General features: G+C 53.8%; 1 protein-coding gene across 1 annotated transcript in view; it reads right to left on the bottom strand.

Moving 5' to 3' along the window:
- WFDC1 (WAP four-disulfide core domain 1) overlaps nucleotides 1-10,666 on the bottom strand; it is a 46,212-nt gene extending 35,546 nt beyond the window's left edge. The window contains exons 1-4 of the mRNA XM_045045947.1: nucleotides 10,527-10,666; nucleotides 6,489-6,663; nucleotides 3,579-3,721; nucleotides 2,792-2,948 (exon numbers count right to left, since the gene is read on the bottom strand). Of these exons, the coding sequence (XP_044901882.1) occupies nucleotides 2,792-2,948; nucleotides 3,579-3,631 (210 nt within the window). The 5' untranslated portion in view covers nucleotides 3,632-3,721; nucleotides 6,489-6,663; nucleotides 10,527-10,666. The remainder of the gene's footprint in view (nucleotides 1-2,791; nucleotides 2,949-3,578; nucleotides 3,722-6,488; nucleotides 6,664-10,526) is intronic.
- Nucleotides 10,667-15,474: the final 4,808 nt, after the last annotated feature.

Genomic DNA, 15,474 nt, shown 5'->3' with positions numbered 1-15,474 from the left:
AAATTTAAAAACATAAAAAAAAATTTTTTTTAACGTTTTTTTTAAAAAAAAGGAGGAGGGAAGATGTCAAATCCCAAGAGGAGGCTACCGGACTGAGCTGATATTGTTGCTGCTAAACACTTCGCATCTGTGTTTCAAGGGCTGCTCTACTCTCCCTCTCTCTCTTCCTTCCTTTCTCGGGAGAAAGCGAGCGAGCGAGAGAGAGAGAGAGAGAGAGAGAGAGAGAGATTCTCAAGCAGATTCTGCATGCCCAGTGCAGAGCCTGACGTGGGGCTCGATCCCACAAACCGTGAGATCATGACCTGAGCCGAAATCAAGAGTCTGAGGCTTACCCCCAGGCGCCCCGACACCCTCGGGACAGGGACTTTGGCTGCCAAGTGACCGAAGCCAGCATCCCTAATCCTCCGAATCAGACTCCACAACTGTCCTAACCCATCACCAAACACCCATATTTAATGACCTCCCCACCTGATGTGTGTGGCCTCCCGGCTGGCGATTTAGCGGCTTCATCGCCGGCCCTGACAATCATGCCGTTAGGAGCGCTAACTTCTCCCACCAGCCGCCGGGTCCCTCTGCGCTCTGGCCTGCGTCCAAAACACATGGCTTCTCTGCTTGTGACGCCGGGGAGCCATCTGGGGCTCCCAGAGCAGGTGCAAATTCCGGGCCACTCCGAGTCCTCCACACCCTGGGCCTCGCCTCGCTCCCCAGCCTCATTCTTCAGTTGCCATCAGGAAGATTCCTCTCTCATTGGAGAGCACAGCCCGCTGCCCCGCACCGCCAAGCCCCTGGACGCGCTGTCCTCTCGGGCCAGCCACTGTTAGGTCTTCTCTCCATCTTGGGAGTGGCCCTCCTTCCTGGTGCCCACGCGGCACGGCAGCCCCGCCGGGCTCTCAAAGACGCCCCCTTCCCTGCAGGAGCCGCTGTCACCTCCTGCCCAAGGCTGTCCTTCCGTCCTGTCCACGTCCTCGCAGGACCCACCCCCGCCCCCAGCCCAGAGACCCAGGAGGAACGCACGCCAGCCTTTCCCTCGTGCCTCTTACCCCATACACTGCCAGGGTCAGCTGCCCCCCCTCCCGCCCCCGCCCTCCCTGCCACCACCAGGTCCCCTCCCTCCGACGCGGATGAGGGAGGGGCCCCCACGCTCACCGCCCCATCCCCCTCCTGGCTCCGTCCGCTTGGCCCCACGGCAGCCAGACAGCCAGACCTCAGCAGAGCCTTAACCTGGTCCCAGCAGGCCGCCGCTGCCCCGAGAACAAAATCCCTAAACCTCTCCTTGGCTCACAAGGGCTCTCTGGTCTACCCCTTGCAGGTGACTCCACCCCCCCAAATTCTGCCTGTTGCTACATGGGCTTCCTTTTCACCGCTTCCTCTCAGCTCCCCCGGCTTTCGCAGAGGCTCAGGACATTCTTTTAGATCATCTTGGCCTGGAAAACCTTACTCGTCGTTGATATCACACCCTCACCTTAACCCGAATAGTAGCGACGGGAGCTAACGTCCGAGAACTTCTACGTGCCAGACACGGCGCTAAGTGCTTTACAGGCAGGGCCTGTCGGGTCCTCAGAGCAACTCTAGGAAGGAGGGATGGTTGTTATCCCCCGTTTTACAGGTGAGGAAACTGAGGCAGAGAGCTCAAGGGACTGGCTCGAGCTCTGGGCAACTGAAATTGGGACCAGAACCCAACAAACGCTCTGAGGGACAGCCGGAGTCCCTCCCTCGCTCTAGAGCCACCCCAGAGGAGGTCCTACCCCCTCCGGAAATCCCTATCTACCCCAGTCCAGGCTTATGGCCTCCTCGGCTGAGCCCTCCCCCACCCCAGCCCCCCATAGCTGGTACTCGTTCTGAGCAGAGCACCTAACGTCTGCATCATAAATCCCATATGGAAGATTCCTGCAAATGTGGCCAGCGACAATCCTTCCCAGCCCTGTATGCTCCTGGCCCCGAGAAGTGGTCCCTGGGGGCGCCTGGGTGGCTCAGTCGGTTAAGCATCCGACGTCAGCTCCGGTCACGATCTCACGGTTTGTGAGTTCGAGCCCCGAGTCGGGCTCCGTGCTGTCGGTGAAGAGCCTGCTTCGGATCCTCTGTCTCCCTCTCTCTGTACCTCCCCCGCCTGTGTTCTATCGCTGTCAAAAACAAATAGACTTTTTAAAAATTTTTTTAAAATTAAAAAAAAAAAGTGGCCCCTTGGGCTGGTTTGTGACTTCGTTAACCCAACAGCACATACAGTGAAAAGGAAAAAATCACCCACTCTCACCTCCTCTCTCAGAGCCCGGCTGCCAAGCTGTGAGGAGGGGCCCCGGGGAGAGAGTCCCGGAGAACAGCCACCTTGGACGTTCCAGCCCCGGCCGAGCTCTGTGCCAAGCTCCCAGCTGCGGGACTAGACTCAGGCGGGACCCACAGAACCATCCAGCTGAACTCCAGCTGGCCCCCGAACCGAGAGAAAATCACAAATTGTTTTAAGCCCCTGGCTCAGGGCATCTTTCAGAGCCTCGGTTTTCCCATCTGTGGGGGACACGGGATACCGATTCCTACCTTCAGGCTGTGTTACAAGGATGAAGCGCAGGTGCCTCGCAAATGGTCATTTGCTGGCTGCCGGTTTTTAACTCTGGATCAGCCAAGAGAACAAACCTTCCGCTGGACCCCAGCCCGGGCACTCAGGTCCCCAAACTGCCCAGATGCACAACTCTCTGTTCCCTTCCCCGACTCGTCCTTCTGTGTCCTGCCTGGTGCTGGGCTCCCCTGGCCAGGCCCGTGGAGGTGGCGACAGGCATGGGGACACAGTTCTTCCACTCACCCAGAGCAGCAGGTGGGGGCCGGTGAAGGGGTCCGGAGAGATGACTCCATCCGGAGGCACATCGCTGTCCGGGGAAAGCCGCAGCTTAGATGCAGGAGACGGGCTGGCAAACGGATCTTCACCTCCCGTCTCCATTAAAGGATGGTTGGACCCGGACGAGAAACAAGGGATATTCCCACAGGAAAACACCCTCGGATCATCTATCCCAGGAGTCACAGCTTTGAATGCCTCCGGGGCCAGGCGGGTGACTGACCGAAGAACACAGACAAGTGCGGGACGCAGAAGTGAGGGGCGGAGGGTAGTGTCTGCCCGTGGCCTGTGGTTATTTCATTCAGCACCTTGTACATTTCAGTTTAAATCTAACCTGCAGACACGCGGCGAGAGTGGGTAACTCGGACCGGAGAATCGTGACTGCCCGGGGCTGGGAGAGTGGGGGCAGCCGGGGAGTGACTGTTAGCAGGTCCCTGTTTACTTTCCGGGGTGATGAAAAGGTTCCAGAACTGGACGGGGTGATGCTTGCCCAGCTCTGCGAACACACGAAAACCCACTCAGGTTTACACACTTGAAGTGGGTGGATACAGCTCAACGACACTGTTCAAACAATGGGAAGGATATAGGAGAAAAAGGCCAGAGCTCGATGAATTTTCAGCAAGTGCCTCCTGTACCCCCCACCACTCAGATGAGAGGCAGAACCCTGCCAGCGTCCCAAATCACCCCCCGATGCTCCAATTCATCTTCTGCCCCCCACCCCCCCCACCCACTCTTTAAAGGAAACCATGATTCTGACCTCGGACAGTATCCTAGTTTTGCCTGTTCCGGTCTGTCCCAGGATGGAACCATTCAGCGCGTGTATTCCTTCACGTCTGGCTTCTTTCACCCATGTTGGTTTCCGGCTCGGGACCAGTCTTCACGGCTGCGGAGGATTCCACTCTGTGAACACACAGTGAGCAATTTATCCATGCTGGTGGGCATTCGGGCACGTCTGTGTTTGAGCAACTCCCAGGAGAGCGGCCGCGGACATCCTTCTGGGCCGGACTTGCCAAACCTCAATGTACTCATCTGTAAAATGGAACCACAGTAACACGTCTGGCATTGGAAAGCACCCCGCACAGGGCCTGGCTCCTGAGTGCTCGCTGGACGGGAGTAACGATGGGTGTTGCCAGCGCTGATCAGGCTGTCTCACCCTGCGTCTGTCCCCTTTCATCAAAACCCATTCACACTGGGAACCCCTGACTGCTAACGATGAATGCTGGTTAGCACTGACAGCTTCTGAGAAGAACTCACAGGGCTAAGTTTTAACATCAACCCGCAGAAAGTCAGTTCCCTTTATGCCCCTCCAACCCCTGAGAGCCAGTTACTTGGATGGCTGTGTGGCGTTACCAAACAGTTACATTAATCATGCAGTTCTACCTTGAAACTGTTCTTTGGCCCGTGTATTTGTCGTTTCAATGTGTCATTCTCTAATTGTCCTGAGGTCGAGTCAGCAAAGTTGAGAAGTTTGTAATTTACAGCAAAAGCAAAAAAACCCAAGTCTTTAATTTTATTAAAGTCAGGTTTCCATCAAAAGTAAAAACAAAAAACAAAAAACCCACAGGAAAAAGAAAGCGAAAACAAAAGCTCCACCCGCAAGCTTGCAAAGCCCAGAGTCGTGTCCATAGCGCCCTTCTGCAGAAGGTTAATGTTTGAAATGTCTTTCTAGTTACATTTCGAAATGGCTTCATGCGCCATTAACCGCTTTGTAGAGGCATGAATTTTCCCGGGGCACCATTTTTGCCAAGGAGGGTGATGGCCTGCGAAGGGAAACGGAAGGCTGGAGGGTGCAATGTCCCATAAAACCCAGGTTTCAGGACCGTGGAGAAGATTAAACTCCCTCATTGTGCATTTCAAGTGGTCTCTGGGGATGCCTTTTAATCTGCAGGTGAAAGTTGCTGATTCCGAGGGTGATAACAAGCAATCGGGTTCCAAATGGTCTAGAAAAGAAACCCAGCCGGCCCGATGGCTTTTTTTTTTTTTTAATTCCCTCTCATTCGAGGCATCTGATGTGGACTTAGCATAATTAAACTGGTGACAAGGGCCACAAGATAAAACAGCTATCTGAGGGAGGGATTTTTTTCCAGCTGGGCTAAAGGATCAATTAAATCCCTGGGCTGAGATATCAAATCATTAGCACCTCCCTAATCCAAAGGCTGCTCAACTCTGCCAGGAAGTGGGGAAAAGGGGCACCAAGACGCTAGGGCTGGTGCTGACCCGGGGAGCCAGTCTGGGAGTGCAAATAGGGCAGGAGGGTCCCTGGGGTCAAGGTCCTGAGGCGTCTGGCTCTCCCCTGGTGAACTCCAGGAGCCGGGCCCACAGAACCAAACGTGCACTGAGGCCGGATCCTGTCCCCATTTCTCTGGAGTGGTAGAGTCTGCCTGACTGCACAAACCTGAGATGGCCTCAGACCCCAAATCGCACGCCCCTGCCCTCTGACAGGGTGGTCGTGTAAATGCCTGCAAAACCCTCAAAGTGGTACCCGTCCCTCTGGGTCACTGTTTCCTCATCTGTAACATGAGAGCAAACAATACACACACACACACACACACACACACACACACACACACACACACACGCCCTGGGAAAGCTGCCGGAAGTAGGTGAGGAACAGCAAAGTCCCTGGTCTAAGGCGGAGCTCATCAGACATCACCTCTCCCCCTTAACCCTTCATCTGAGTGGTGGCTGTGTTTTATTTCTTTAAACCCACAGCAGGGGTAGAGCTTGGAGGTTAAGGGAGACTGGCTCTGTGGATCATTCCTCCGAACCTTCCCAGCATGAACAATTTCTACGTCTGTCCGCTCAGGCCAGCATGTGGCCCACGCATCCCAGAATGGCCGTACGGGAGGTGCACGTAGAGAAATCTTTCCACGTCAGTTAGCAAACAGCCCATCCTCCCTCCACCCCAAGTGCCCCCCCTACCAGCCTCCATGACGCCTCCCCTCAGATTCCCCAGGGGAACTCAGGGGCTCACCCCAGGGAGCAGGAGCCTCTGGGACCCTACGGCCCCCTGGATCCACCCTGATTGGCCAGTGCCATGTTGCTGGGCTCACCGACAGACTCAGCAGGGATGTGGGCATGATTATCCCCCGTTCATCGTTCATCGAGGGGAAGCAACACAGGTGCCCAGAGGGGAGGAAACAGCTCAAGGGCAATCTTCCAGGAAGTGACAGACCCAGGACCTGAACACAGGGGCTGCTTGACTCCTGGAGGCCAGACGGGAGCAGGCGCGGCGTCTGAGGGACACGATGAATGCATCCCAAGCCTTGCTCACGGTACACCCCACCCCTCACCGGGTCTGAATCCTGCCTCCGCCATTGACAAGCTATGTCACTGCAGGCAAGTAACCTAAGCCCTTCGGCTTTAGCGTCCTTCTTTGCAACAAAACCAAACGAAGCCCAGAGCTTTCTCACCTCAGTACTAGTGGCACTCGGAGCCACGTCATTCTTGCAGCACAGCACGGTGTAATTCTGTCCTACGCATTTGTAGATGGTCCGGAGCCTCAGTCCCCTAGATAGCAATAGCACACGCCCCTGCCTTTGATCAGGACCATCAAAACGGACTCCAGACGTCCCCTTGGTGGCAAAATCATCCCCAGTCGACAATCCCTACCTTATTAAGGTTATTCTCAGGGTAACAGCTTACAGAGAGAGCCTGATGTCCTTACCTTGCTCATCAGTGAAGACTGGATTTGCCTACAAGTAACAATGGCTCGAACAGGCAGCTGCTTGGTTCTCTTTCACACGAAAGGCCAAATGTTAGCAGTTCAGGGCTGCACGGTGGCTCTGCTCCACTCCTTCATTCCTGACCTTTGACCTCGCCCACAGGGACCAAGGTGACAGCTGAAGGCAAGAGTATGGAGACAGAGATGAGGGAGAATGGGAGAGGCAGAGGTCAGAGGCCCGCCAGCCATCCCTTCAAATAGATCCCCAGGTGGGGCGCCTGGGTGGCTCAATCAGTTGAGCGTCTGACTTGGGCTCAGGGCGCGATCTCACGGCTCGTGGGTTCGAGCCCGGTGTCGGGCTTTGCTCTGACAGAGCGGAGCCTGCTTCGGATCCTCTGTCTCCCTCTCTCTCTGCCCCTCCCCAGCTTGTGCTCTCTCCCTCTCCAAAAATAAACATGAAAAATAATAGTCAAAAAAAGATTCCCCAGGTGCTGCCCCGTTGACCCTCTACTGACATCCCATTGGCCAGAACTTGGTCACATGGCCACACCTAGCTGCAAGGGAGGCTGGGAAATGTAGTCTTTATTCTGCACGGGCACATGCCAGGCTGACGTTATATTGCTGTGCAAGAGGAGAGAATTGGCTACATAGGTCGTGAAATCTCCTGGGCCTGCTGCAGTCAGGAAATGGATTAAAGCCAAAGGCTGTCAGCACCACCAGGCTAGGAGGGCGATAATCCTTGGAACATCTGGCCCATTACATTTAATAAACCACGAGGCAAGAAATGTTAGCACGGCACACGGGAAATGAACACACATGCTACTCCTCTTTCAAAAGAAATCCTGAAAAATGCTGCAGAGCCTGTACCCTTTATAACCTACTCACTCCCCCCTGCCCCCCACCCGCCTCCATGTTCCACGTGAACTTTCAGTGACAGGGAGGGAACAGGGCACACTGGCCGGGAATCTGGGGGACTGATTTCTATTCTGTCTCCCAGAGGCAGCATGACTTAGATCGGTCTCCGTGCTATCCGGGCCTCAGTTTGCTCTCCTGTAAACAGGGCCAATATTGGCCATCAAAATCAGATACATTTGTGTGCATGCATCTTGTAAATTCCACAGCGGCACCGTCCGATAGAACCTTCTGTGATGATGGAACGTTCTAGATCTGCACTGTCCAATACGGCAGCCACCAGCTCCCCCCCGTGTGGCTACTGGTCACAGCAGCATTACTCACAACAGCCAAATGGTGAAGCAGCCCGGAAGTCCAGCGACAGACCAACGGATAAACGAAATGAGGGATATACACACCAGCGTTAAAAAGGAACGGAACTCTGACACCTGCTGCAACATAGATAAACCTTGAGGACACTATGCCAAATGAAATATGCCAGTCACAAAAGGACACATACTGTATAATTCCACTCCTGTGAAGGACCTGAAATCATCAGATTCATAGAGACAGGAAGTAAAATGGTGGCGGCAGGGGCTGGGGTGGGGGAGGGGAAGGGGGACGTTATCATTTAACGGGGACAGAGTTTCAGTTTTGCAAGTGAAAAGTTCCCCAGCCGATGGTGGTGGCTGCCCAACAGGTGAATGTGCTTCATGCACTTAAAAATGGTTAAAATGGGGGGCGCCTGGGGGGCGCAGTCGGTTAAGCGTCCGACTTCAGCTCAGGTCACGATCTCGCGGTCCGTGAGTTCGAGCCCCGCGTCGGGCTCTGGGCTGATGGCTTGGAGCCTGCTTCCGATTCTGTGTCTCCCTCTCTCTCTCTGCCCCGCCCCCGTTCATGCTCTGTCTCTCTCTGTCTCAAAAATAAATAAAACGTTAAAAAAAATTTTTTTTAAAAATGGTTAAAATGGTACATTTTAGGTGATGCCTATTTTTATTGATATGGTTGGTAAATATTGACACATATATTTTTATGATTTTTTTGAAAAGGACCCCAAAGGACTCTGGAACTCATCGGCACGATGAGAAAATGGTAACAGAATGAGGTGGGAGACCCCGCCTGGATCCGGGTGGGGTGAAGGCTGAAGCACAAAGAGCAGAAATCCAGATGTCTGAGGAGGATTTAGGGGCACCAGGACCGCAGGATGACGTCATCAACCACGCTGAGCCCAGGAGCTAAAAACAGACGAACCATTTCTAGAACAGGGACCTTTTTCGTCTCTAGAACGGGGACCTTTATCGTCTCCTCCTTGGCGCTATTAAGGCTGCAACGTGGGTCTTAATGTCAAAATAATGTGAAAATAAAAGATCACCCAGTCCTCAAGGTGATCTTGCCTGGACCATACGGTGGCCTGGAGATGTGGCTGCTTCAGGGGCCCCAAATATGGGCTGACTCTGAATCTGATGCTCGGTTTTGTTTGGGATGGCAGGCATTTCAATTTTCTTCTTCGCGTTTAAATATGCAAAATCTTACATCAAATCTGTACTTCTAGTTCTCTTGAACAAATAAGAAAATTTGTCATTGTGGAGCCTGCTCTCCCACGTGGCACCGACAAGCTGCTGTGGAACAGTGGCAACACCGGGGTGGGGGGGGGTGGGGAGTCACCTTCCTCAGTTGACAAGCCCCACCAACTTCCTATGGTCTCCCCAAGAACAACAGATGCTGAGAATGTCTGATATAGACAGGAAATTGACAGATAATCTCCCTAAAGCCCATTATATAGATCGGGAAATTGGAGCCCAAAGAAAATAAACAAGCGGGGTGGGGTTCAGAGGCATGGATGAGCCGCACTGAAAGGAGAAAATCAGGTCTCTGAGATCCCATTCCTTATTCCTAGCTGTTTTCATGGACTTAAAACACACGTGTATGCACACACGTGTGCACACAGCCCAGTGCCCCCGGCAACAGTAGCAGCGGTGGGATGTTTACGCATCACTTGCTACAAACCCAGGAGGTGCCCATCAGGCTTCCCCTTGAAACACTACTGTCAGCCCGAGGGGATGACTGGGGACGTGGAGGCTGAGTTGAGAGGTGAAGCGTCCTGCCTGAAGCCACACCACCGGGGGGGGGGGGGGGGGGGGGGGGGGAGGCTCAGCTGAGGTTTCTGTGTGGGTCTGTCCAATTAGCCAGTGCTTAACCACAGTTGCAAATTCTACCCCATTAAGCGACAGTTAGCATCTCACCCTCTAAAAATTACATCAACCCCAGGCGTTTCATAGCGTCGAGCTGGGAAGACAATTGGACTTGATGATTCTAAGCTCAAATGGAAATCTGGCTTCCCCACGCGCACAGGATCAGAACTGCGCTGTGGGAACCCATTCAATCGCCTCCTTATAGTGTTGTTACCATCAGTTAACTCCATAACGAACAGCCCACGCTCTACCCAAAGGAACAGTAAGTCTTCCTTGTAAATCCTAATAGCTTAAGCGTCCCCATCGACACCGTGGGATTTATTTTCCTTTCTAAATACATTTGCGAATGGTTGTTTCCCAGCCACAAATCAATATATCGTAAATCGGGAAAGCCAGAGCCACGGACACCCTCACTGAACGCTTTCTGCAGGAATGAACATTTTCTTCTATTGAACTGGCCCCAGAGGAACAGTGGACCTTAAAGTCCTAGAGGCTCTGAACTGGAGGTTGGTTTCCTCTTCTGGTCTTTTGAAGCTGTGCGACCCAGTGCCTGGCACTGAACCTCTCTGGGCCTGGGCATCCTTTCCTGGCAGATCGGAGGGCTACAGCCATGTCAGAGACCTGCCCAATCGAGTAAGACGGGCGCACATCGTCCAAGTTTGTAAATTATAATGCCTTATGCAGCTGCTACTTATCTTTCGTCCCGCAGGAAGAGCATGCTGCCGGTTTTTGACAATTTCGACTCCTGGTTTTTACTCCAGGTTCATACTGTCTCGGGTTCCAGTGCTTTCCTTAAATAATTAATTTCGCTTCATACTTTAATCTTCAAAGCCCTCGACACCTGCCGTCGGAGCAAGGCGGCGCCACTTAACGCAATTACATTCCTGCCACGGCTAAATTAAAGGCCACCCTCACAGCTTGGAAAATGGCAACCGAAGGCTTCAGAATGATTACTGACCTTCTAGAAAGGAGCTCCATCCAAATGCCAGAGATGACGGGCTGGGGTGGGGTTCAACACTTAAGGAAGTGCCACTCCCCTGACCTTTAACCTCCTCAGCCTGGGCGCACAAGCAGGCTCGGGCCCAGCAGCACCTGCGCAGGCTGGGGGCGGGGCGGGGCGGGGCGCAGGGCTGGGGGCGGGGCTGGAGGAGGAGCGTGGGAGGGGCGGGGCATTCCTCCGGAGCCCGTGCCCAGGGCTCACTCCGGAAGCTTCCATTACTCCTTCGCTACTTGCCTGCTTGGCCACCAGAGAGGGTCCTGTCTGAGGGCGCTGTGCGACATCCTGTGTCTTTCGGTTGGGTGGGATGGGGCCGCTGAGTGCTCCAGGAGCAAAGGAGGCCCTGGAGAGAATTACCCCGCCCTGTGACTCAGAGATGACAGAGGACAGCCTGGTGTGCCACCGTTTAAAATATATTTGCACGTTGATTTTACTATATTATGTTTACAAGGATGGAGGGGTACAGCAGGATTTCGAAGGGCAGGGACTCAGGTGTCAGACCCACCATCACCCCTGTGTGGCCTTGGACGAGTTGCCTAACCTCTCTGAGCTTGTTTCCTCGCCTGTAAGAAGATCACGAGGAGTCCCTAGCTCAAAGTTGTTGGGAGGGCCGAGGTCGCCACGCAAGGTGGGCAGCGAGCCCTCCAGCCTTCACGACGAAGTGGGTCCAAGCAGGTCCGGAGATCCGCGTGCCCCGATGGCGGTGGATTCCTCATTGCGCGGAGAGCGCGCCTCGGGCTTTTTTACGCAACATTTGGAAAAATACGTGAAAGCAACACGTGCCCGTTGTAGAACATTTAGAAAATGCGGGAAATTACTCGGAAGAAAATAAATCTCGTCTCCTGTGACGCCCCCACCATCGCTCCAGTGACGGGCCATTCATAAGTGTCCTGATCATGAGCCGGGCAAGCCCTACGTGGAATGCAGGAAAATGAACAGAAAGTGTCCTCTCCTGAGCACTCTGGTCCTGGCTTCTAAGCATAGTCCCTCGGAGATGGAGGCCAAGAACCTTCCCCCACTCTATTCATTTCCTCTGCTGACCCATCCATCTAGCGCCCACCGTATGCCCATTCCGTGGCAGCCCGTGCCGGGGGCATAACCGCCCTCCTCAATATTGCTGGGTTTCCGTCCGCGTCTCAGACCCGCACCGTGCGGCCAGGGTCTCCGTCTTCCGTCTTGCTGGGTGAGGGGACCATCGCCCTACCTCTGTGCCACTCTCTGCCTGTCCAGACTTGCTCTAAATAAACGACTGGCCGTCTTTCCGTCCCTCCTGTTTACTTAGCCATGAAGGGTGTTGTTGAACGCAAAAGCCAAAATTTCTGCTGACAGCAAGGCAAGCCACCGAAACGTGTCCTTTTAGGGTAACAAATGTTTCTGTGTTCCAGCAGAGAACAAAGCTTTTGCGCTTTTTTTAAAAAAATCAGGTCAATTACTATATTGCTTTTAGCTTCTCGATCTTGACGGATTGAGTACTCCAGCATATGGAGGATCCTAGGACAGCTTTCCTGGTGACCTTCTCCCTCCCTTCTAAGGAAAATCACTGCCCTAGATTTTTTGAAATCTTCGTGAAAGCAGAATGTCTGAAGCGAACAGTCCTTAAAAAGATGTGAAAGCATATTATTATGAGATTTTTCCAGCGATAAAATGGGGTTTATGCACCCGACAAAACGCACAGACGCGTACACAAAATGCTGTTGTCAGGACGTTAGAAACAATTAAGCCTGTATCCTCTTTTTATTTTTAAAGGGTTCTGTGTAATTCTAAGGTTTGTTTGCTTTTATTTTTTCATCCAATTGTACAACCTTTGATCAGCTCTTTATTTTTTTTTTTTTAATGTTTATTTATTTTTGAGAGAGATGGAGACAGAATGCAAATGGGTTGGGGGCAGAGAGAGAGGGAGACACAGAATCCAAAGCAGGCTCCGGGCTCCGAGCTGTCAGCACAGAGCCTGACGCGGGGCTCGAACTCACGAGCCGTGAGATCACGACCTGAGCAGAAGTCGGACGCTCAACCGACGGGGCCACCCAGGCGCCCCATCAGCTGTCTCTTTAAAAAGTTATTATTGTATGTAATACCACCGGGAATAATCCGTAACCTTGGCTGCTCCCTTTAAGCTGGACACAATGCTAAGTGCCCTGCCTGCCTTGTCTTGTGTCTTCCTTAGGATAATCCTCACTTTGAGGTAGGTGCCGCTGGCCTATTATTAACCCCATTTTACAGATGAGGAAACTGAGTTTCAGAGAGTCGAAGTAACTCTCCCACGGTTACAGAGTTAGGAATGGAAAGCGCTGATCCTCGAACCCAAGCGCCCTGACTCTAGAGCCGGCAGACTGAATCCCCACACGGTCGTTGAACTTTGAATAAAAAAGAAAAAAAATCACGTATGCAACAACAAAATAGAATTCATGCCTAAGGCTTCCGTTCAGAGATAACCACTTAGCGCCTCCGTCTTCTTCCGTTAAAAAATGTCTCTCCGGGACGCCTGGGTGGCTCACTCAGTTGGGCGGCCGACTTCGGCTCAGGTCATGATCTCGCAGTCTGTGAGTTCGAGCCCCGCGTCGGGCTCTGTGCTGACAGCTCAGAGCCTGGAGCCTGTTTCAATTCTGTGTCTCCCTCTCTCTGACCCTCCCCCGTTCATGCTCTGTCTCTCTCTGTGTCAAAAATAAAATAAACGTTAAAAAAAAATTAAAAAAAAAAACGTCTCTCCTACCATCATAGAATGAACAGGTGTTGGAAGCCTACTGTACTCATCCGTGAGGGCGCCGGTGCAGTGGGAGAGTGGGTCCGAGAGGCACCGGAGGCCCTCATGCTTCTAGGCACCCAGGAATGTGGGAGAAGAGGCTGAGAAAGACCCAGAAGTGGCGAGCGTCCCGCAGGGTGGCGGAACCACGACGCCTGGCTTTCTTTGCTAACAGGTGGAAGTCACGGTCACCTGTACCAGATACACATTTGCAAGTGAACATGTTCCCTTGAGAATCAGGCCCTGACGAATCGTAAAAGGAGTCGAACAAAGGCACTATTCCATAGAGAATGAAGTGTAAGTAACTTCCTGCCGGCCTGCTATCCAGGCTAGTGGGACGTTGAAAGGACACATGGGCATCCATTCGCCTTAGTTCCAAGGTCTTCCTCACCTTCCCACTGAGGATCCCGGCGGCAGAGCCCTCCCCACCTTGTCCACCTGCCGGCTGGACCTGGACCTTGGCACCTTCCCCCGAACATCCTGCCCCTGACAGGTGTCTCTGCCCCCTCGCCCAGAGACGTGCTCTCCGTCCCTCCAGGCTCCCCAGGGTCCCCAGCCCCCCCGCCCGCCTCCCCTTCCTGCAATTAGGCCCCTCTAGTCCCCCAGGACCCCAGGACCCTCACACTTCTTCTCAGAGACCCGATAAAGGTGGATGATTCTGGAAACAAAGCATCCAAATTATGAGGAAAAAAAAAAAACCCACAACTGCTATTAATATGGTTAACGTATCCATTTGTTCGTTGGCCAGTTTCACGGCCAAAACATTTCATTGCACTTAAAAACGCTATGTCACTGTATGCCTATCTGGAGCAGGTTACAGAGCGCGCCCGGGAGGAGCCGTGCCCACCGTAAATTAAGTGAGCTCCTTGCTGCCAACGATTTCGAAAGCACAAGAATAAATACGTTCCCACGTCTTTGCAAAGCAAAGCGTTTGGATGTGCGGTGAGGGTGCGTTTAAGGGGCTGGAGGTCACGGGAGACGAGGCCGCCAAAGGCGAGACCTCCCGGCCACGGGCTAACTTCCGTCCCCCTCCAGTGACGGAGAGCAGAGAAGGGCCCGTCCCAGGGGGGCATCCAGGAAGCAAGAAGGTTGGGGGCGGGGGAAGGACAGGCTGATCCAGCCAGCCAGCCAGCCTTGGTCTAGAGATCGCATTTGGCACATCAACTTGTTCATGGGGCTGAGCAGGTGCCTGGGGGAACCGCACTTGACCCACTTACCCCGAACGTACCGGGAGCCGCATCCTTTTCCTTTGAGGCCTGTGGCCATGTGTCCGGGGGGCCATCAGCCCACAGGCTGTGCAAGCACTGATGTTTCCTGGGCTTGGGGGGGGATGGAAGGAGGGGGTTGTGGAGGAGGGGACCCTCTAAGACCCTTTTCACCCCTTACAGAAAGTGATTGATGACCTGACAAGGTGCCACGACCCCTCAGCCAGGCAGCTTTTCAGAATCCCTGAAGAGGGTGACTCCCCCTCCCGGGAGGGGTGCTGAGGACCCTTCCCGTGTATCCTTCTGGCCCCAGCTCTCTCTGGGCTCTGGACTCAAACCCCCAAACATCTGCAGCGGGGTGCCCCCAACGCAGCACGTTCAAGGCTGACCTCCCCTTTCCCCCCGACCCTTCCTCCTCCCCCTCCACTGCTACCCATTTCCATTCCTGCCTCCCCTTCTGCTGCACCACGCAGACCGGAAATCTTGGGGTCACTGTCCTCCTGCTCCTTTGCGCCCTGCACCCCACCTCCCACCCAAGCAGGCTCCGCACCGTCAGGCTGCGAGATCATGACCTGAGCCCGAACCAAGAGTTGGACGCTTAACCGACTGAGCCACCCAGGGCCCCGCCCCCCCCTCCCCCCCCCCCCCCCCGCACATGAGCATATTCTTCCTGAGTTCTTTTTTTTTACAATGTGTATTTATTTTTGAGAGAGAGAGAGGGAGACAGAGAATCCGAAGCAGGCTCCAGGCTCCGAGTTCAGGATCGTAGCAACTTGAAGGTTACTCGTGGCAGCCTCACTTTCACCCGGGCTCGTCTCGCGTTTCTTCTTCAGCCTCGCACCCCTTCCTGCCCCGGCCTCTGAGCTCCAGGGGCAGGGACACAGCCCTGGAAAGCTAGTCTCGGTGGGATGAGAAAGGACAGTGAGGTCTGGCCGAGCAGTTTGTAGCAGAAAGACCTGGAAGC

This window comes from Felis catus, chromosome E2, assembly GCF_018350175.1.
Source record: "Felis catus isolate Fca126 chromosome E2, F.catus_Fca126_mat1.0, whole genome shotgun sequence".
In the NCBI taxonomy this organism is placed as follows: Eukaryota; Metazoa; Chordata; class Mammalia; order Carnivora; family Felidae; genus Felis; species Felis catus.
Note: the sequence above shows the minus strand (reverse complement) of the source record. Positions and strands in the feature narration are given on the sequence as shown.